Below are 24,617 nucleotides of genomic sequence, written 5' to 3'. Positions count from 1 at the left end.
TCTGGAAAATATTAATTAAAAGCACACAAATAGTGGCCAAATAGCTTTATCTTTTTATTGGACAACATACTGTTTCACAACCATGGTTTATAAACTGCGTTTCAGATCACCTGCCATTTCTGGGCTGGATCTTGTCTGCTAACCCTATGGTAAGTCCCTTGGGCAGATGAGATAAGATTAACACTAAGGTGTTCGGCAAATCTCTAGGGAGATTACTTATTCAGTCAGCTCTATAGCTGCCAAGCCTAACCAGACTTCACTTCATACCATTCAGTCCAGTGGTGCTCAACTATGGTTGCACATTGGACTCACCGGGGATTTAAAAAGTATTGAAGCCTACGACTTACTCCCTGAGATTCTGATTTAATTGCTCTGGGGTGCAAGCCCGGTCATGGGAAGTTTTCCCTTTATATTTTATTATGAAAAAATTTAAATATACAGAAAAATTGAAATGTGCATACACCTGCCATTCAAATTCAACCATTAACATTTTTATACTTACTTATCATATATCCATCCATCATTTCCTCTATCGATCTATCAAACTATTTTCTTTTTTCTTTTTTTGATGGTTCGTTTCAAAGTAAATGGCAGACATCATATACTTCCTGGCATAAAGAGTTTTTAAAATTCCCCAGGGGAGCCTACTGTGTAGCTAAGGCTGAGAACCACTAATTTAGACTTCAGTGTTTCTACTGAAGTTGGTTTAAGGCAGGTCTAGCCTTATTAGTGGCAAGCTTCCTGCTCTGAGGACACTTTAGGGACAAAACCCACATGGAGTGAAAGAACGGTATCATCTCATGCACAAGTCAATTCTATTGCCTTGCATCTCAATTTCCAGGGTTATTTCTTTTTAGGAATGTTATAAAAATTCTGCAAAAAGGAGAACATGTGCAATGGAGGGAGTCAAGATGGTGGAGTAGGATGATGCTGAGCTCACCTACCCCTACAAACAAATCAAAAATACATCTATATGTGGAGCAGCTCTCAGTGAAAACAAACTGGGGACTGGCAGAAAGATGTCTACAACCAAGGCTGCAAAGAAAGATCCACAGAGTTTGGTAGGAAGGGAGAAGTGATCAGGTCGGGACCTATGTCCCTAGTAGGGATACAGAAGAGGAGGGGATATCACAGGTTCAGAGATCCTCCCTGGAGATTTTGGGGCTTGAACCACATATTAGGAACCCCAGTCCTGGGGACCAACAATGGAAAGATGAATCCCACTAGCTGGTTTGAAATCAGTGGGACATACCAGAGAGCTGTAAGAAACTGAGACTCTGCTCCTGAACAGTGCACACACGCTTGCTTACTCCCAGGAACAAGGTAGAGGAAACAGATTAAAAATGGCCTGGGGCTCTGGCCGGTTTCCCAAGACCACCCCAACAGCTGCCCTAGCCTGCACGGATGCCAGCTCCAGCCCCTCTTGCTCTGGAGCAGCTCCCCACTGCTGCCACTGTCAGGGAGGATAAGCACTTGGGGGAGATGGAGCGGTTCAGACTGGGCCCTGCATCTGAATAGGGTGAGGGCAATCATTACCAGTGTGTGAAGAAGTGGTGGGGCAGGAGCTACTTGTAACTCCTACTGATGTGCTGGGACCATCCCAGTGCATACCCCAGCCCACACCAGGCACCTACTCTGGACCCTTTTGCCCTGAAGGAGCTGCCCACTAGGGCGAAGGCTGCCATTGCTGGAGGGGAGGGGGAGTGCACACTTAAGAGGGAACAAAACCAGCCTGGACCTGACCCTTAGGGCTTCTGCTCCAGCACCTTGATACCTGGCCCTACACCTGATAGGGTGGCTATAGCCAGTGAGCATAGGAGAAGTGCCAGCTCACACCTGGCTCTGGCTCTAGCCCCTTTGTCTCTGGTCCTACCTCCCACCAAGGTGGTAACTGCCAGCACACCCTGGGGGAAGATGTACCCTGTGCTCACTTCAGATTCAGCTCCCCCAACAAAGCCACTGGACACAAGCAGACTGCACAGGGACACTCCCACACAAGGACACCCCTTTAAGTTTGGGATAGGTAACTTTTACCTAGAGATACAGAAAGTCAAACAAAGTGAGAAGATAAAAGAATTTATTTCAAACAAAAGAACAAAAAACACCACTGAAAAAACAACTAACGAAATAGAGATAAATAATTTACCATATATAGAGGTCAAAGCATTAGTAGTAAGAATGCTAACTGAACTTGGGAAAAGAATAGATGAACAGAGTAAGAATTTTAACTAGGGACTAGAAAATATAAAAAAGAACCCATTGGAGCTGAAGATCATAACTGAAATGAAAAATACACTAAAAGGAATTAATAACAGACTAGGAGATACAGAAGAATGCATAAGTAATCAGGAAGATACAATATTGGAAATCACCAATTCAGAAGAGCAAAAAGAAAAACAAATTTAAAAAAATGAGGATAGTTGAAGGAACCTCTGGGACAACATTCCCACCTTAGGGGTCCTAGAAGGAGAAGAGCGAGAGAAGAAGGTTAAAAATGTATTTGGTGAAATTATGGCTGGAAAAATTTATTCCTGAGGATGAAAAAAGAAACAGATTTCTACGTATAGGAAGTACAAAGAGTTCCAAATAAGATGAACCTAAAAAGACCCACACCAAGACATATCATAATTAAAATGGCAAAAGTTAACGAGAGAATTTTAAAGGCAGCAAGAAAAAAAAAATAAAGAGTAACATACAAAGGAATCTCCGTAAGGCTATCAGCTGATTTTTCCATAGAAACTTGGCAGGTCAGAAGGGAGTGGCATGATATATTTAAAGTATTGAAAGGGAAAACCTACAAGCCAGAATACTCTACCCAGAAAAATTATTATTCAGAATTGAAAGAGAGATGAAGAACTTCTCAGAGAAGCAAAAACTAAGAGAGTTCATCTAACTAATGTTACAAGTGTTAAAGGGTCTTCTCTAAGTGGAAAAGGCTACAACAAGAAGAATTTATAGGAAAGAAAAATCCCACTAGTAAAGGCAAATATAAGGTAAAGGTTGTGGATCAACTACTTAAAAAAGCTAGTACAAGATTAAGAGACAAAAATTATAAAATCAACTATAACTACAATAAAAAGTTAAGGGATAGACATGAATATGTAAAATATGACATTGAAAACACAAAATGTGGGGGAGGGGAATAAAAAATGTAGCTTTTTAAAAGTGTATAAATGTATCTGAACTTAAATGACTATCGGTTTAAAATAAGCACATAAAGTTCTAGGTCAACATATATGAACTCCACAGTAACCACAAATAAAAAACCTACAATAGATACACAGAAACTAGAGAAAAGAATACAAGCACACCACTAAAGAAAATCATCAAACCACAAGGGAAGGAAGTAAAAGAAGAAAATAACAGAGACAAACTATAAAAACAACCAGAAAACTAGTAACAAAATGGCAATAAGTACACACTTATCAATAATCACTTTAAATATCAATGGACTAAATGCTCCAGTCAAAAGACATAGGGTGGCTGATTGGATAAAAATGAAGACCCATCTATATGCTGCCTGCAAGAGACTCATCTCAGAGACACACACACAGCCTGAAAGTGAGGGGATGGAAAAAGATAGTTCATGTAAATGGAAGAGGAAAAAAATGCTGGGGTAGCAATACTCATATCAGACAAAGTAGACTTTAAAATAAAGTCTATAACAAAAGACAACAAACAGCATTATATAATAATAAAGGGATCTGTACAAGAATAGGATTAACTTTCATTAACATATATGTACATAATATAGGTGAACCTAATCAGGAGCATCTAAACATATACAGCAAATATTAAGAGACATAAAGGGAGAAAATGACAACAATACAATAACAGTATGGGACTTTAAAACTCCACTTGCATCAGTGGACAGAAAATCAATAAGGAAACAGTGGTCTTAAATGGCACATTAGACCAGTTGGACTTAACAGATATATACTGGACTTTACATACAAAAACAGAAGAATACACATTCTTTTTAAATGCATATGGGGATTTCCCTGGTGGCACAATGGTTGGGAGTCCACCTGCCAATGCAGGGGACACGGGTTTGAGCCCTGGCCTGGGAAGATCCCACATGCCGCAGAGCAACTAAGCCCATGCGCCACAACTGCTGAGCCTGCGCTCTGGAGCTCGCGTGCTACAACTACTGAAGGCCGTGCACCTAGAGCCCGTGCTCCACAACAAGAGAAGCCACTGCAATGAAGAACAGCCCCCGTGTGCCGCAACCAGAGAAAGCCTGCGCACAGCAATGAAGACCCAATGCAGCCAAAAATTTAAAAAAATAAAAAATAAATAAAATTTAATTTTACCTAGGTAGGGCTAAAGAAAAAAGAACAAACAGAGACAGAAGAATAGGGACAGGACCTGCACCAGTGGGAGGGAGCTGTGAAGAAGGAAAGGATTCCACACATTAGGAAGCCCCTTCGCGGGTGGAGACTGCAGGTGGCAGAGGGGGGGAGCTTCAGAGCCATGGAGGAGAGTGCAGCAACAGGGGTGCAGAGGGCAAAGCGGAGAGATTCCCACACAGAGGAGCGGTGCCGACCAGCACTCACCAGCCTGAGAGGCTTGTCTGCTCACCTGCCAGGGCGGGCGGGGGCTGGGGGCTGAGGCTCGGGCTTCGGAGGTCAGATCCCAGGGAGAGGACTGGGGTTGGCTGCATGAACACAGCCTGAAGGGGGAAAGTGCGCGACAGCTAGCCAGCAGGGAGTCCGGGAAAAGGTCTGGAGCTGCCGAAGAGGCAAGAGACTTTTTCTTGCCTCTTTGTTTCCTGGTGCACGAGGAGAGGGGATTAAGAGCGCTGCTTAAAGGAGCTCCAGAGACGGGCGCGAGCCACGGCTATCAGCGCAGACCCCAGAGATGGGCATGAGACGCTAAGGCTGCTGCTGAAGCCACCAAGAAGCCTGTGTGCAAGCACAGGTCACTATCCACACCTCCCCTCCTGGGAGCCTGTGCAGCCCACCACTGCCAGGGTCCCGTGATCCAGGGACAACTTCCCCAGGAGAATGCAAGGCACGCCTCAGGCTGGTGCAACGTCATGCCAGCCTCTGCCGCTGCAGGCTTGGCCCGCATCCGTACCCCTCCCTCCCCCCGGCCTGAGTGAGCCAGAGCCCCCTAATCAGCTGCTCCTGTAACCCCATCCTGTCTGAGCGAAGAACAGACGCCCTCAGGCGACCTACACGCAGAGGCAGGGCCAAATCCAAAGCTGAACCCTGGGAGAGAAAGACAAAGAAGAGACAGGGAAATCTCTCCCAGCAGCCTCAGGAGCAGCGGATTAAATCTCCACAATCAACTTGCTGTACCCTGCATCTGTGGAATACCTGAATAGACAACGAATCATCCCAAATTGAGGAGGTGGACATTGGGAGCAACGATATATATATATATTTTTTCCCTTATTCTCTTTTTGTGAGTGTATATGTGTATGCTTCTGTGTGTGATTTTTGTCTGTATAGCTTTGCTTTTACCATTTGTCCTAGGGTTCTGTCTGTCCGTTTTTTTTGGTTTGTTTTGTTTTTTCTTTTTTTAGTATAGTTTTTAGCACTTGTTATCACTGGTGGATTCGTTTTTTGGTTTCGTTGCTCTCTTCTTTCTTTCCTTTTTTTATAACTTAAAAAAATTTTTTTAATAATTATTTTTTATTTTATATTTTAATAACTTTATTTTATTTTACCTCTTTCTTTCTCTTTCTTTCTTTCTTTCTTTTTCCTTTCTTTCTTTCTTTCTTTCTTTTCTTTCTTTCTTTCTTTCTCCCTTTTATTCTGAGCCGTGTGGCTGACAGGGTCTTGGTGCTCCAGCCGAGTGTCAGGCCTGTGCCTCTGAGGTGGGAGAGCCAAGTTCAGGACATTGGTCCACTAGAGACCTCCCAGCTCCACGTAATATCAAGCGGCGAAAATCTCCCAGAGATCTCCATCTCAATGCCAAAACCCAGCTCCACTCAACGACCAGCAAGCTACAGTGCTGGACACCCTATGCCAAACAACTAGCAAGACAAGAACACAGCCCCATCCATTAGCACAGAGGCTGCCTAAAATCATAATAAGGCCACAGACACTCCAAAACACACCACCAGATATGGACCTGCCCACCAGAAAACCAAGATCCAGCCTCATCCACCAAAACACAGGCACTAGTCCCCTCCACCAGAAAGCCTACACAACCCACTGAACCAACCGTAGCCACTTGGGGCAGACACCAAGAACAATGGGAAATACGAACCTGTAGCCTGTGAAAAGGAGACCCCAAACACAGTAAGTTAAGCAAAATGGGAAGACAGAGAAACACACAGCAGATGAAGGAGCAAGGTAAAAACCCACCAGACCTAACAAATGAAGAGGAAATAGGCAGTCTACCTGAAAAAGAATTCAGAATAATGATAGTAAAGATGATCCAAAATCTTGGAAATAGAATGGAGAAAATACAAGAAACGTTTAACAAGGACCTAGAAGAACTAAAGAGAAAACAAAACAGTGATGAACAACACAATAAATGAAATTAAAAATTCTCTAGAAGGGATCAATAGCAGAATAACTGAGGCAGAAAAACGGATAAGTGACCTGGAAGATAATATAGTGGAAATAACTACTGCAGAGCAGAATAAAGAAAAAAGAATGAAAAGAATGAAAAGATCCATAGACCTCTGGGACAACATTAAATGCACCAACATTTGAATTATAGGGGTCCCAGAAGAAGAAGAGAAAAAAAAAGGAACTGAGAAAATATTTGAAGAGATTAAAGTTGAAAACTTCCCTAATATGGGAAAGGAAATAGTTGCTCAAGTCCAGGAAGCACAGAGAGTCCTATACAGGATAAATCCAAGGAGAAACACACCAAGACACATATTAATCAAACTATCAAAAGTAAATACAAAGAAAAAATATTAAAAGCAGCAAGGGAAAAACAACAAACAACACAGAAGGGAACCCCCAGAATGTTAACAGCTGATCTTTCAGCAGACACTCCGCAAGCCAGAAGGGAGTGGCAGGACATACTTAAAGAGATGAAAGGGAAAAACCTACAACCAAGATTACTCTACCCAGCAAGGATCTCATTCAGATTCAACGGAGAAATTAAAACCTTTACAGACAAGCAAAAGCTAAGAGAATTCAGCACCACCAAATCAGCTCTGCAACAAATGCTAAAGGAACTTCTGTAAGCATGAAACACAAGAGAAGGAAAAGACCTGCAATAGAAAACCCAAAACAATTAAGAAAGCGGTAATAGGAACATACATATCGATAATTACCTTAAATGTAAATGGATTAAATGCTCCAACCAGAAGACGTAGACTGGCTGAATGGATACAAAAACAAGACCCATATATATGCTGTCTACAGGAGACTCACTTCACACCTAGGGACACATACAGACTGAAAGTGAGGGGATGGAAAAAGATATTCCATGCAAATAGAAATCAAAAGAAAGCTGGAGTAGCAATACTCATATCAGATAAAATAGACTTTAAAATAAAGAATGTTACAATAAACAAGGAAGGACACTACATAATGATCAAGGGATCAATCGAAGAAGATATAACAATTATAAATATATATGCACCCAACATAGGAGCATCTTAATACATAAGGCAAATACTAACAGCCATAAAAGGGGAAAACGACAGTAACACAATCATAGTAGGGGACTTTAACACCCCACTTTCACCAATGGACAGATCATCCAAAATGAAAATAAATAAGGAAACACAAGCTTTAAATGATACATTAAACAAGATGGACTTAATTGATATTTATAGGACATTCCATCCAAAAACAACAGAATACACTTTCTTCCGAAGTGCTCATGGAACATTCTCCAGGATAGATCATATCCTGGGTCACAAATCAAGCCTTGGTAAATTTAAGAAAATTGAAATCGTATCAAGTATCTTTTCTGACCACAACACTATGAGACTAGATATCAATTACAGGAAAAAATCTGTAAAAAATACAAACACATGGAGGCTAAACAATACACTACTTAATAACCAACAGATCACTGAAGAAATCAGAGGAAATCAAAAAATACCTAGAAACAAATGACAATGAAAACACGACGATCCAAAACCTATGGGATGCAGCAAAAGCAGTTCTAAGAGGAAAGTTTATAGCAATACAATCCTACCTTAAGAAAGAAGAAACAGGACTTCCCTGGTGGTGCAGTGGTTAAGAATCCACCTGCCAATGCAGGGAACATGGGTTCAAGCCCTGGTCCAGGAAGTTCCCACATGCCGCAGACCAACTAAGCCCCTGGACCACGGCTACTAAAGCCTGCGTGCCTAGAACCCATGCTCTGCAAGAGAAGCCACTGCACTGAGAAGCCCAGGCACAGCAACAAAGAGTAGCCTCCTCTCACCACAACTAGAGAAAGCCCACCTGCAGCAACAAAGACCCGATGCAGCCATAAATAAATAAACAAACAAACAAATAAATAAAACCTTCCTTCCTTTAAAAAAAAAAAAAGAAGAAACAAGAAACATCTCAAATAAGCAACCTAACCTTACACCTAAAACAATTAGAGAAAGAACAAAAAACCCCAAGTTAGCAGAAGGAAAGAAATCATAAAGATCAGATCAGAAATAAATGAAAAAGAAATGAAGGAAACAATAGCAAAGATCAATAAAACTAAAAGCTGGTTCTTTGAGAAGATAAACAAAATTGGTAAACCATTAGCCAGACTCATCAAGAAAAAAAGGGAGAAGACTCAAACCGATAGAATTAGAAATGAAAAAGGAGAACTAACAACTGACACTGCAGAAATACAAAGGATCATGAGAGATTACTACAAGCAACTTTATGCCAATAAAATGGACAACCTGGAAGAAATGGACAAATTCTTAGAAACGCACAACCTTCCGAGACTGAACCAGGAAGAAATAGAAAATATGAACAGACCAATCACAAGTAATGAAATTGAAACTGTGATTAAAAATCTTCCAACAAACAAAAGTCCAGGACCAGATGGCTTCACAGGTGAATTCTATCAAACATGTAGAGATGAGCTAACACCCATCCTTCTCAAACTCTTCCAAAAAATTGCAGAGGAAGGAACACTCCCAAACTCATTCTATGAGGCCACCCTGATACCAAAACCAGACAAAGATACTACAAAAAAGAAAATTACAGACCAATATCACTGATGAATACAGACGCAAAAATCCTCAACAAAATACTAGCAAACAGACTCCAACAATAGATTAAAAGAATCATACACCATGATCAAGTGGGATTTATCCCAGGGATGCAAGGATTCTTCAATATACACAAATCAATCAATGTGATACACCATAGTAACAAACTGAAGAATAAAAACCATATGATCATCTCAATAGATGCAGAAAAAGCTTCTGACAAAATTCAACACCCATTTATGATAAAAACTCTCCAGAAACTGGGCATAGAGGGAACCTACCTCAACATAATAAAAGCCATATACGACAAACCCACAGCAAACATCATTCTCAATGGTGAAAAACTGAAAGCATTTCCTCTAAGATCAGGAACAAGAATGTCCACTCTCACCACTATTATTCAACAAAGTTTTGGAAGTTCTAGCCACGGCAATCAGAGAAGAAATAAAAGAAATACAAATTGGAAAAGAAGAAGTAAAACTGTCACTGTTTACAGATGACATGATACTATATATAGAGAATCCTAAAGATGCCGCCAGATAACTACTAGAGCTAATCAATGAATTTGGTAAAGTTGCAGGATACAAAATTAATGCACAGAAATCTCTTGCATTCCTATACACTAATGATGAAAAATCTGAAAGAGAAATTAAGGAAACACTCCCATTTACCACTGCAACAAAAAGAATAAAATACCTAGGAATAAACCTACCTAGGGAGACAAAAGGCCTGTATGCAGAAAACTATTAAGACACTGATGAAAGCAATTAAAGATGATACCAACGGATGGAGAGATATACCGTGTTCTTGGATTGGAAGAATCAACATTGTGAAAATGACTATACTACCCAAAGCAATCTACAGATTCAATGCAATCCCTATCAAATTACCAATGGCATTTTTTACGGAACTAGAACAAAAAATCTTAAAATTTGTATGGAGACACAAAAGACCCCGAATAGCCAAAGCAGTCTTGAGGGAAAAAAACGGAGCTGGAGGCATCAGACTCCCTGACTTCAGACTATAGTACAAAGCTACAGTAATCAAGACAATATGGTACTGACACAAAAACAGAAACATAGATCAATGGAACAAGATAGAAAGCCCAGAGATAAACCCACGCACCTATGGTCAACTAATCTATCACAAAGGAGGCATGGATATACAATGGAGAAAAGACAGTCTCTTCAATAAGTGTTGCTGGTAAAACTGGACAGCTACATGTAAAAGAATGAACTTAGAACACTCCCTAACACCATACAGAAAAATAAACTCAAAATGGATTAGAGACCTAAATGTAAGACTGGACACTATAAAACTCTTAGAGGAAAACATAGGAAGAACACTCTGACATAAATCACAGCAAGATCTTTTTTGATCCATCTCCTAGAGTAATGGAAATAAAAACAAAAGAAACAAATGGGACCTAATGAAACTTCAAAGCTTTTTGCACAGCAAAGGAAACCATAAACAAGACCAAAAGACAACCCTCAAAATGGGAGAACGAATCAACAGACAAAGGATTAATCTCCAAAATATATAAACAGCTCATGCAGCTCAATATTAAAAGGACAAACAACCCAATCCAAAAATGGGCAGAAGACCTAAATAGACATTTCTCCAAAGAAGACATACAGATGGCCAAGAAGCACATGAAATGCTGCTCAACATCACTAATTATTAGAGAAATGCAAATCAAAACTACAATGAGGTATCACCTCACACCAGTTAGAATGGGCATCATCAGGAAATCTACAAACAACAAATGTTGGAGAGGGTGTGGAGAAAAGGGAACCCTCTTGCACTGTTGGTGGGAATGTAAATTAATACAGCCACTATGGAGAAGAGTATGGAGGTTCCTTAAAAAACTAAAAACAGAATTATCATATGATCCAGCAATCCCACTACTGGGCATATACCCAGAGAAAACCATAATTCAAAAAGACACATGCACCCCAATGTTCATTGCAGCACTATTTACAATAGCCAGGTCATGTAAGCAACCTAAATGCCCATCAACAGACAAATGGATAAAGATGTGGCACATATATACAATGGAATATTACTCAGCCATAAAAAGGAACGAAACTGGGTCATTTGTAGAGACGTGGAGGGACTTGGAGACTGTTATACAGAGTGAAGTAAGTCAGAAAGAAAAGCAAATACCGTATATTAACACATATATGTGGAACCTAGAAAAATGGTACAGATGAACCGGTTTGCAGGGCAGAAACAGAGACACAGATGTAGAGAACAGACGTATGGACACCAAGGGGGGAAAGCATTGGGTGGGGAGGGGGGGTGGTAAAAAAAAAAATTCTTTTTTACAGTTCAAAAAGTTAAACATGGTCCCGAATAGGAAAATCTACAGAGACAGAGAGTAAATTAGTGGTTGCCAGAGGCTAGGGGAAGGGGAGAATGGGGAATGACTGCTAGTGGGTACAGGGTTTCTTTTTGGCACGATGAAAATGTTCTGGAATTAGACAGTGGTAATGATTCCACAACTTTGTGAATGTACTATAAACCACTAAATTGTACACGTTAAATGTGAATTATATCTCAATAAACCCATTATTTTAGGAAAAAAAAAACCCAACATTCATAGCAGCATTATTTACAATAGCCAAGATATGGAATCAACCTAAGGGTATATCAACAGATGACTCGATAAAGAAGATGTGAGAATATATATATATATATATTCTCTCTCTCTCTCTCTCTCTATATATATATAGAGAGAGAGAGAGAGAGAGAGAGAGAATATTACTCAGCCATAAAAAGGAATGAAATCTTGCCATTTGCAATAACATGGATGGATGTGAAAGGTGTTGTACTTAGTGAAGTAAGTCAGACAAAGAAAGACAAATATTATATGTTAGCACTTATATGTGGAATCTAAAGAATAAAACAAAGCAATGAAAATAACAAAACAGAGACAGACCCACAGAAATAGAGAATAAACTATCGGTTATCAGTTGGGGGAAGGAAGGTGGGACGGGCAAAACAGGGGTAGGGGATTAAGAGGTATAAACTACTATGTATAAAATAAACAAGCTACAAGGACTGATTGTTCAGTACAGGGAATATAGCCAATAGTTTATAATAACTTTAAATGGAATATGATCTATAAAAGTATTGAGTCACTCCGTTGTACACCTGAAACTAATGTAATACTGTAAATCAACTATACTTCAATAAAGAGAGAGAGAACATAGGCTTTCTACATTGGCAGCAAATGACCATGCATAAAATAATTATAATAAAGTTTATACTGTCACAGAATGAGCCTTGGCTTCACAATTTTAGGTTTCAGTATTATATTATAGGTGTGTAAATAGGAGTCACCTGGATTTGAATGAGGGACCAAACTTAGGGAGGCTTAAAAACTTGTCCAAAGTTATAGAATTAGTAAATGACAGAGCAAAGTCCTCTCAAAATCCAGCAAAATTTAGCTTGACAACTGGCATTAAAAAATAAAAGAAAAATCAAAAAATGAAATCTCATACCTGTAGTCTTCCCTTTTCATAGGCCAGTTTATTTTTACTCTCAGTAATTTTTCCCAAGACATTTTCCACCTGCTGTTGGGCAAGCTGATAAAGCAAACACAGGTATCAGTACCTCTAGGCATAGAATGAATAATCATTTTCTTTCTTAAACAAGTATTTATACCCTTACTATTTCTAAAGTAATGAATCCAGGATTCATATTTATTTGCTACTGCTACTTCTTAGTCTGTCTTTAGACAGCTGATCATAGTATAATATGAAACATGTAGAGAGACTGTTAATGAAAATATGAGTGCCTTAGGACTCACAGTTGTTCTTTGTTTCCTAATTCTGTTTTTGTTATGTCAAGTATTCCTTTGTAGCTGCAACCTAACCCAGATGTGGGGTGGTTTTATCAGTGGTTGCAGATATGCAGTTTGAGGATTATATGCAGTCGGCCCTCTGTATCCACAGGTTCCACATCCACTGGTTAAACCAACTGTGGATCAAAAATATTCAGGAAAAATAAATTTCCAGTAAGTTCCAAAAAGCAAAACTTGAATTTGCCACACATGGGCAACTGACAACTATTTAAATAGCATTACATTGTGTTAGGTATTATAAGTAATCGAGAGATGATTTAAAGTATATGGAAGGATGTGCATAGATTATATGCAAATATCACACCATTTTATATAAGGGACTTGAGCATCCACAGACTTTGGTATCTGGGGGGTCCTGGAACCAATCCCCCACTGATACTGAGGGATGATTGTAGTTATTTAAGACAATGGGAGCTACAAATGATCACAACCATTTGGTCAATAGCAGATACTTCAGTTACCATAGTAAAAGACAGTAAAAAAAGAAAAAAAAAACTGAAAAAAAAAAAAACAAAAGAAATGTTTGTCGGAAACTCCAACATTGTTTGATCAAGTACTCAACACAATGTTATCTAGGACAAACATTACTGAAGTCTCTATATTTCATGAAATTACATATTTAATCATTCAAACAGCCTTTAATAATGAGTTATTTTTTTTTCCTCAGACTTTGTCAGAGGAAATAACTATAAAATAGTTTTCTCTTGACTAAATTTTGAACCTTACTGGTACTTCAGGAACACTATTAGTGACTGAATATAGAAATTTTCACCTTCCATAATCAATTTCAGTGTTACATCTTAATAACAGGAAATACTGATATTTGCCATATGTCAAAATCATCTTCATAAGTCCATTGTAGGAATAATACACACACAAGCAAATGTGACTAAGAACACAAATTCTTAATCACGTAGGCCAACCAGCTGCACTATGGGTCATTTCCAGTAAATTTTAAGTTCAAAGTCTTAATAATGTTGGTAAATATCCTATGTTGACATAATCACTATTTCTGGTTTACATTTGCTTAATCTGTGAATAATAGAACAAAAGGACCTTTTCAGCATTTAAAGCCAAAGAATTTAGATTTTTGTTTTATATTCAACTTTAGGCTAGTCTGTAAAGATGAAACCATATATGTTGGGATATTAATTTACACAAGAGACATTCCTCACTATCTCCAACATTGTTACAGCTATTCTTTACTCGTCTCTTTGTAGTGCACTTTATTTCATTTTAAATATTGTGAATATTTTCCAAATAAAAGTAAAAACACATTCCAAACTAGATTACTGTATAACATGTAACTCATTTCTTCCCCTGTTCAAAATATTTTCATGATAGCATATATTCTGTTAAGAGGTCACATTAATCTGGAGCATTGTTTTCTCCTTGGTAGTTGTCTTGGCTAGAAGAATTAAGCCATTTTAGACGTTCTAGACTTGATAAAAACCTATGGAAAAATTATAAGTAGTGATTAGTCCTACTGTAAAATTATGCACATTCAATATAAAAATTTATACCCAATATTAGATCGGTGGGTAATTAACTATTATGGCTATCTAGGCATTTGTCCTATCAGATCAATATTTATTTCATACCTACTTATACATATTCATACTTTGTTTTTTAAAGTTTCACTTTTTAAAAAAAATTTTTTTTAAACAGATCTTTATTGGAGTATAATTGTTTCACACTACTGTTAGTTTCTGTTGTACAACAAACTGAATCAGCCATATGCATACATATGTCCCCATATCCCCTCCCTCTTGCATCTCCCTCCCACCCTCCCTATCCCACCCCTCTAGGTGGTCACAAACCACCGAGCTGATCTCCCTGTGCCATGCTGCTGTTTCCCACTAGGTAACTATTTTACATTTGGTAGTGTATATATGTTGATGCTACTCTCACTTTGCCCCAGCTTCCCCCTCCCACCCTGTGTCCTCAAGTCCATTCTCTATGTCTGCATTTTTTTTTAAAAGGAACTAATTTATTTATTTATTTATTTATTTATTTAGGCTGTGTTGGGTTTTCATTGCTGCGTGCGGGCTTTCTCTAGTTGCGCTGAGTGGGGGCCACTCTTCGTTGCGGTGAGCGGGCCTCTCATTGTGGTGGCCTCTCCCGTTGCGGAGCACGGGCTCCAGGCACACGGGTCTCAGCAGCTGTGGCCTGCAGCCTCCAGAACAGGGCCCAGCTGCTCCACGGCATGTGGCACCTTCCTGGACCAGAGCTCAAACCTGTGTCCCCCGCATTGGCAGGCAGATTCTCAACCACTGAGCCACCGGGGAAGTCCCTCTGTGTCTACATCTTTATTCCTGTCTTGCAACTAGGTTCATCAGTACCATTTTTTTTTTTTTTTTTAAGATTCCACATACATGTGTTAGCATATGGTATTTGTCTTTCTCTTACTGACTTACTTCACTCTGTACGATAGACTCTAGGTCCATTCACTTTCAGTCGTGGGTTGCTCCCACTAAAGCAAAGGAAAATATTTTTTTAAAGCATTCAGACCAATAAAGTATTGGTTTCAAAATAACCTAAGGAAAATGTAGACTGCTATCAATAAATAGGAGGCTAGTAATAATATATTATCGTAACATTAGTCATCAATTAATTTTCTGTCTGTGGAAGACATACAGTCCTCCTTTACCACAATATTTTTCATTTTGGGAACTATGATGTAAAATCATCCCATGAATGCAACATTTGGGATTATGTTTTGATCAAGCCTTCAGCAGAAAATATATCACAAGGATGGCCAATAATACTACAAAAACAAAGCTACACCATAACCATAAAAGCTGAATTATTTAAAACTTAAAATTCAGTTCCAAGTCCTATAAATCAAGGTGCCCAATGTGTTGCAAAATGTAGGTTAGCTTATAAAAAGTCAAGAGCTAGATTTAACCAAAAATATGCTAGCTATTACAAATAAAAACACTCAAAAATAACTTTGCTTGCCTTCTTGGAATGTGGAAGGCTTTTTATTTTTTTAAATAACTTGGATAGTCCGGGTCTCTTATAAAATGTGTCCAAGAATTTTTAAAATAATGGCACTTTTTTCCTCAATAAAATTCCCTCTTTTAGGCAAAGGCATAAAGAATTCTATTACTCTTTCAAATACACTTTTAAAATAATTTCCCCTTTTTGCCACCAAAGAGAACACTAATGCACTGATAAGTGAAAACTCAGAAAAATCAAAATGTGACTGTTTGACACAGAGTCACTTATTTAAATTTATGACAAAAATAAACTGTTCCAGTTGCTAAAGGAAAGTAGATATTAAGGCAGTAACTTAAATTACTGTTTTCAGATTATTTAAATAGGCCCTGTACTTAAGAAAATTGATGGAACACCAGAAATTAGAGAGAGACCACTTAAATGAGTGAATATCTCAGATTCTGAGCTGTGGAATGCAGAACTCAATGCAACCTTTGCTTAAATAATCTTGGCAATATACTATAAAGATTATTAATATACAGAGCAAAACAGAAACTGGAGAATCACCTTAGAAACAGCATACAAAGAAAAATGCTAATGGTTAGAATATACATTTTAACTCAAGCACTGAAACAGCACTCCTTGAAAAAGCAGGAAGCTAACACAGAAAGAATTATCTTAAGATATGAAAGGCAGGCTGACAAGGATCAACAGTAAGCCACAAAGTGATTTCTAAAATAATTTAAAAAATCTGGGTAAGCTCTAAAAGTTAGCAGAAGCTGTTAGAAGGATACATAAAACCAAGAGATAGTAGCATCTTGGTAAAGCTGTTTTATAAGTAGATTCTTAAGTAGGAATTTTATTCACAGTGTTTAACAACCAGTATGACATGGGTCCCCGCAAATGGAACCAACTCTGTCACCCTCACAAGTATACACTGACTGAATGTCATCCTAGTTTTAAGAAATACTACATTTAATACATTGTTTAATTTCAAGTCATTATAATCCTAGTTGTGTATGCAACTAATTCTATTTCTGTCTGGTGCTACCATTTGAAAATGTATGTTTAAAATACAAATGAGAAGTGGGGCAAATAGTCATTTAACTTGAACCCAGGAATAGTAACCTTCTCACATTTGGATCTTTTCTCATTGTGTTTCCCTGCATGACTGCCTGTAGTAACGGACTTAAATTACACCATCATTCATAGCAAACAGACTTGTGGTTGCCAAGGGGGAGGGGAGAATGGGGGAGGGATGGAGTGGGAGTTTGGGGTTAGCAGATGCAAACTATTATATATAGAATATATAAACAACAAGGTCCTACTGTATAGCACAGGGAACTATATTCAATATCCTGTGATAAACCACAATGGAAAAGAATATTTAAAAATATAAAAGTATAACCGGGGCTTCCCTGGTGGCGCAGTGGTTGAGAATCTGCCTGCCAATGCAGGGGACACGGGTTTGAGCCCTGGTCTGGGAAGATCCCACATGCCACGGAGCAACTGGGCCCGTGAGCCACAATTACTGAGCCTGCGCGTCTGGAGCCTGTGCTCCGCAACAAGAGAGGCCGCGTTGGTGAGAGGCCCGCGCACCGCGATGAAGAGTGGTCCCCACTTGCCGCAACTAGAGAAAGCCCTCACACAGAAACGAAGACTCAACACAGTCATAAATAAATAAATAAATAAATAAAAAAAAAAAAAAAAAAAAAAGTATAACCGAATCACTTTGCTGTACAGCAGAAATTAACACAACATTGTAAATCAACTATACTTCAATAAAAAATTTTAAAAATTACACAGTCATTAAAGGCTGAAATGGCAAACATAAACCTAAAATAAGGAAGTGTGAGAAAAAGAAGAAATGTTATTTATACAAGTATACTGTATATGTTGGCCCTGTGAGGGGCACTTTACTCACAGTATGACATTTAATCCTCACAGCCTGGTAAGACAGACATGACCCTCTTTGTGCTCTACCCAATCAACGTTTCTTAAACACCTATTATGTATTAGGCGCTATGGTAGGCAAGGGAGTATACAGATGAGTAACTACTCTTCTTGCATTAGAAGAGAGTGAAGGCAGATGCATAAGCAGGTCAATTTCTAACTTATGTAGTAACTATTTTGATATGGGTATGCACAGTAGGCTGTGGGAACCCCACAGTTAGGGAAGATCCCCTTGGTGCTGAAGGCCATAGAGGTTAAGAACTTGCCCAGGTCACACAGTAAATGGAACCAAGTATTGTAACCAGGTCTGAATTTAAATCTGTGGTGTGGCATACACAACACACATTCATATGTATATCTCTAAAAATCAGTAAGAGGTTATACTAGAGGGTAGTTTTTATTGAGAATTTTAAGTGTTAATTCTCAAAGAACAAAAATATACTGCCGGCATTGAATGGCAATAGGTTTAATGACATTGCTCGGATTGAAAAAAAAAAAGTTCTTAGCCTCTTTCCTCAAGACTCATACAGCCAAGTGAAGCACTTCCAGGCAGGTTTGGTCAGAGAAGATTCTATGCATAGACATATAAGCTGGAATTGAGGTATGGGATATCACTGGGAGACCTTAATCAAGAGGTGCTGTGGGCAGGCAAGAATCAACATTGACCAAATCACTTGCAAGACCCGTCAAAGTCACAAATAGGATAAGGCCAGAGGCCTGCTCACTGGCAGTAGAGGCACAAAAGAATCACGCAGACTGAGATATGGTCTTCCAGAGAGACCCAAACCAGGTGGGTGGATAAGCCCAGCTGAGGCCTGGCCAACAGGAAAGGACATGGATGAATCTTTAATCTCGGGGGAGGGAGGCGTGGTTTGAGACAGTACCAGAAATTAGAGCTAATGCACCTTGTTGCTTTGATAGGAACTTACAGGCTTTCTTCTGAGACAGTTGAGATACTAAGAATTCAATAAATGTTAGCAATGTTGTACATGCTTTACATGTATTAACTTACTTAACCTCAACAACCTCCTAATAATAGTATGATTATCCCCATTTTGACAGATTAAGAATCTCAGGCTCCGAGAGGTTAAGGATCACACCCAAGGTCACAGCCAAAACTGAAACATAGATAGTCTGGCTCTAAAGCCATGAAAATGTAAGAGGATTTATACATATATTTTTAAATTTTATTTATTTACCTATTTTTGGCTGTATAGGGTCTTTGTTGCTGCGCACAGGCTTTCTCTAGTTGCAGTGAGCGGGGGCTACTCTTCATTGGGGTGCATGGGCTTCTCATTGCAGTGGCTTCTCTTTGTTGCAGAGCACAGGCTCTAGGCATGCGGGCTTCAGTAGTTGTGGCACGAGGGCTCAGTAGTTGTGGCTCACGGGCTCTAGAGCGCAGGCTCAGTAGTTGTGGCGCACAGGCTTAGTTGCTCCACGGCATGTGGGATCTTCCTGGACCAGGGCTCAAACCCGTGTCTCCTGCATTGGCAGGTGGATTCTTAACCACTGCACCACCAGGGAAGTCCCAGGATTTAGATTTAGTCTCTGTAATTTTTTATAGTTGAAGTAATGAGCAGCTTATGACAGAGTTTGAAAGAATTTAGTTCAGATTAAGGCAGACTTCACATCAGGGCCTTCTTTGGAATTTTGAAAGATGATTTGCATGTTATAGAAGCAATGGCTAATTCTTTCTCAAGCATTCAGAAGCACATGGAAAACTTATTAGCTGTTTAACATAACAATCATCTTTTTAAATCTCTTTCACCTGGAGATGTTTTAAGAATTCTACCATTTATTTGTAATGGATTGACCTTGTCAAATAGCTTTTAGAAATCGAACTTACTACTGATTTCCTAATGGATGGAACTGTCAGAAAGAGAAAAAAAATACAAGTTTGTTCCTCACAATTTATGGAAAAGAAAATATTTTAAAACGTTAGAAATACTGGTGCTTTTCAGCATTATAGATCATCTGTGTAGGCAGACATTTAAAGGCTGTCTTAAACTCTTGTTTTCCTAAATACTCTATTGTCTGAATACCGTAGGGCTCTCTGACATATTTAGCCTGCATTATTCAGACTTGTGATAATTATCAAAAAAAAAAAAAAAAAATGAAGGAAACCCATCTCCTGATTTCTGATTGTTTTTTAAAACTCATAGTCATTAATTGCTACTTTAGACTGACCTTTTTATACCCCCAATGGTAATCAGAAGTTGCTTGCTCAAGTTCTAGGGAAGCAATTTGATCTGCCAGTTGCTTATTCTTTTCCTCTAGAGTCTGCAGGTTGCGGGTTAATGCATTTATGTCTACCTTTAGAAAAAATAGAGAAAAGAAATCTATGCCAGATCCAAAAATATTATCTTGTTTTTAAAATGACATTTTTAACTGTAAAATAAATGGTATCTTATGAACATGTTTCCCTGCTTTTTAGTTGTCTTTAGCAGGAGAGTTATTACAAAATGCATAGTGTACATTTACTAGAAGTGAAAGTCCTTCTGGTACTTGATACTTATTTATATATTAACTCAAGCATATAAATATAGATGCAAAAATACTCCAAAAAATATTAGCAAAATGAATCCAGCAATATATAAAAGGATAACAAATCAGGACTAAGTGTAGTTTATTCTGGTAATACAAGCCTTGTTCAACATTCAAAATTAATTACTATAATTCACCACATCAATAGACTATAGAAGAAAAACCATATGACCATCTGAATAGACACAGAAAAAGCATTGCACAAAATTCACTTTATGATAAAAATCCAGTAACCTAGAAATGAAAGGGAACCATCTCTATGTGATAAACTATGTCTGTAAAAACTTACAACTAATATCAGTATTGGTGGAAGACTGAATGTTTTCCCCTAAGACTGGGAAAAAGGCAAGGATATCTGCTCTTGCCATTCCTATTCAGTATCATACAGGAGGCCTTAGCTGGTGCAACAAGGTAAGAAAAAGTAATAAAAAGCATAGAAATTGGAAAGGGAGAAATAAAATTGTCTCTACTTACAACAGACATGATAGTCTACATAGGAAATCCCAAAGAATCTACAAAAGAAATGCTAGAATAAGTGAGTTTAGTAAGGTTGAAGGATACAAGGTCAAATCAATTGTATTTCTATATATTAGCAACAAACAATTGGAAATTGATATTTCTTAAAAGTTCCATTTATAACAGTTCCAAAATCCATGAAATTCTTAGGTACAAATCTAAGAAAAAATATGTCCAATATTTGACATGCTGAAAATTACAGTATGCTGACAAGATAAATCAAAAGCCTAAATAAAATGGAGAGACATACTGTGTCCCTGTATTAGGAATATACAATATTGCTAAGATGTCAATTCTCTCTAATCCCAATTTAAATTGTGTGGGATAATTTACCAGTGTCCACCCTTTGGTGGGGTCTAGACTGTGAGGCTAGAAAATAATGCCCTGTAAGAAATGCTAAAGGGAGCTCTTCAGACTGAAATAAAAGGGGATTAGATAATAACTGGAATCCACATAAAGAAATAAAGGGTACCAGAAAATGTAGCAACATAGGTACATGTAGAAGACATATAAATATGTAGTTTTTGTTTGTAACTCTCTTTGTTATCTATAAATCAAAAATATATAGTAAAAGAAAGGTTAAGGGAATTAAAATAGTGAACCAGAAATATCTACTTAACACAAAGGAAGGCAGTACTGGAGAAAGAGAGGAACAAAAATCACATAAAACATATAAAAAAAATAGTAAAGTGACAGATGTAAATCCTACCTTATGGGTAATTATGTTAAATATTAATGGATTAAACACTCTAACTAAGAAGCAGAGACAGGCAGAATAAGTTTTTTAAAAGACCCAACTGTATGCTGTTTATAAGAGACACACTTTAGATCCAAAGACACAAATGGGTTGAAAATAAAAGGATGGAAAAAGATATATGATGTAAACAGTAATCTGAAAAGAGCTGGAGTGGCTACACTAACATGAGACAAAGTAGATATTAAGACAAAAATCTGTGAGATAAAGAAGTACATTATATATTGAAAAAAGGATCAACCCATTAAGAAGATAACATTTATAAATGCATTTGCATCTAACAACATAACCCCAATGAAGCAAAAACAATACAGCAAAAACTGACAGAATTGAAGGGAGAAATAACAATTCAACACTAACATTCGAAGACTTCAATATCCCTCTTTCAATAATAGGTGGAACAGTTAGATGATCAATGAAGAAACAAGTGATGACTTGAACAACATTATAAAGCAACTGGACCTAACAGACATCTTTAGAACACTCCTCCAAACAATAATAGAATACACATTTTTCTCAAGTGCACATGAAGCATGCTCTAGGATATACCACATGTTAAACCATAAAACAACTCTCAATAAATCTGAAAGGACTGAAATCATATAAAGTATGTTCTCCAACAACAATGAAATAAAATTAAATGAATAAAAGAAAGAAATTTGGAAAATTCACATATATGGGGAAATTCAACAACATATTTCCAAATAACCAATGGGTCAAAGAGGAAATTACAAAGGAAATTAAAGAATATTTTGAGATGAATGAAAATGAAAATATAACATGATAAGCAAAATGTATGGTATGCAGCTAAAGTGGTGCTTAGAGGGAAATCTGTAGCTGTATAAACTTATATTTAATAAAAAAGAAATATCTCATATCAATAACCTATGTATCCATCTTAAGAACCTAGAAAAAGAAGAGCAAATTAAACTCAAAGCAAGCAAAAGGAAGAAAATAATAAGGATTATAGCAGAAATAAAACAGAGGCTAGAAAAACAACAGAGAAAATCAGTAAAACCAGAAGTTGGTTCTTTGACAAGATCAACAAAATTGACAAACCACTAGTGGTATTAACCAAGAAAAAAAAAAAAAGAATACACAAATTGCTAAAATTAGAAAGAAGAGACATTATATTGAACTTCCAGAAATAAAAAAAGGGGCTACTATGAACAACTGTATGCCAATAAATTACATAGCCTAGATGAAATGGACAAATTCCTAGAAAGACCCAAATGACTGAAACTCAAAAAAAAAAAAACTGTAGAAATATGAATTGAACTATAACAAATAAAGAGACTGGATCAATAATAATAATAATTAAAAACAAAACAAAACACTCCCCACAAAGAAAAACCTAGAACTAGATGGCTTCACTGTTGAATTCTACAAAACACTGAAAGAATTAACACCAATCCCTCGCAAAGTCTTCTCAAAATAGGAGAGGGAACACTATCAAATCATTTTAAGAGGCCAATATTATTGAATACCTTGATACCAAAACCAAAGATGTCACAAGAAAAAAAAAACAAAAAACTATGGGATAACCCTTATTAATATAGATGTTTAAATCCTCAACAAAATAATAGCAAGCCAAATCAAACAACATATGAAAAGGATTATACACCATGATCAAGTGAAATTTATCCCCCAAAGGAAAACTTGGTTCAACATTTGAAATCAATCAATGTAATACACCTTAGTAATAGAATAAAGACCAAAATCCACAAGATTATTCCAATAGATATAGAAAAAGCAACTGACCAAGTTCAACATAGTTTCATGATAAAAATTCTCAACAAACTAGGAATAGAAGGGAATTTCCTCATCCTCATCATGGGCATTTAGGAAAAGCACACAGCTAACATCATGCTTAATGGTGACAAACTGAAAGCTATCCCTCTAAACTCAGAAACAAAACAAGGATGTCTGCTCTCATCGCTTCTATTCAACCTCTCATGGCTGGCGGTTCTAGCCAAAGCAATCACACAAGAAAAAGAAACAAAAGGTAACAAATTGGAAAGGAAAAAATAAAACTATCTCCATTTGCAGATGTCACAATCTTATATAGAGAAAATATATACTCTATTGTTAAGATCACAATACTCTGCAAATTGATCTACAGGATCAATACAAACCCTATCAAAACTCCAGCTCCTCTTTTTTTTGCAGAAATGGAAAATCTGATCCTGAAATTCAAATAGAAATGCAAGGATCCAGAATAGCCAGAAAAATCTCAAAAAAAATAAAGTTGGAGGACTCACACGTCTCAATTTTAAAACTTATTACAAAGCTACAGTAATCAAGACCATGTGGTACTGGCGTACGTACAGTCATATATATCAATGCAATGGAATTCAGAGTCCAGAAATAAGCCCATGCATCTATGGTTAACTAGATTTTGACAAGGGAGCCAAGATTATTCAATAGAAAGGACAGTCTTCCAACAAATTGTCCTGGGATAACTGGATAGCCACAGGAAAAATAATGAAGTTAAACCTCTACCTCATACCATATATAAAATTTAACACAAAATGGATCAAAGACCAAAATGTAATCTGTAAAACTATAAAACTTTTAGAATAAAAAAATGGGTGCAGGATGACAGTTGCAAGATGGGGGAGTAGAAGGACATGAGCTCACTCCTTCATACAAAAACACCAAAATCACAACTAACTGCTGAACAACCATAGACAATTAAAACACTAGAACCTACCTAAAGAGATACCCTACATCCAAAGACAAAGAGGAAGCCACAACGAGATGGCAGGAGGGGCACAACTGCAATAAAATCAAATCCCATACCCACTGGGTGGGCAACCCACAAACTAGAAAGTAATTATACCTGAAAAGTTCTCCCACAGGACTGAAAGTCCAGAGCCCCATGTCAGCCTTCCCAGTGTGGGGGCCTGGTAAGA

At 37.7% G+C, this 24,617-nt stretch overlaps 1 protein-coding gene across 11 annotated transcripts in view; it reads right to left on the bottom strand.

Moving 5' to 3' along the window:
• Nucleotides 1–24,617, bottom strand: part of CCDC150 (coiled-coil domain containing 150) — a 114,446-nt gene that overhangs the window by 35,537 nt on the left and 54,292 nt on the right. For 7 of the 11 annotated variants that reach the window (XM_057550641.1, XM_057550639.1, XM_057550644.1 and 4 more), the window contains 2 exons: nucleotides 20,076–20,201; nucleotides 12,634–12,717 (listed from right to left, as the gene is read on the bottom strand). The exons of 2 other annotated variants lie outside the window; for them this stretch is intronic. In XM_057550641.1, the coding sequence (XP_057406624.1) occupies nucleotides 12,634–12,717; nucleotides 20,076–20,201 (210 nt within the window). The remainder of the gene's footprint in view (nucleotides 1–12,633; nucleotides 12,718–20,075; nucleotides 20,202–24,617) is intronic. 2 more of the 11 variants (XM_057550645.1, XM_057550647.1) reach the window with 1 other exon arrangement.

Source organism: Balaenoptera acutorostrata, chromosome 8 (genome assembly GCF_949987535.1).
Source record: "Balaenoptera acutorostrata chromosome 8, mBalAcu1.1, whole genome shotgun sequence".
NCBI lineage: Eukaryota > Metazoa > Chordata > Mammalia > Artiodactyla > Balaenopteridae > Balaenoptera > Balaenoptera acutorostrata.
This window is presented reverse-complemented; position numbering and strand designations above follow the sequence as displayed.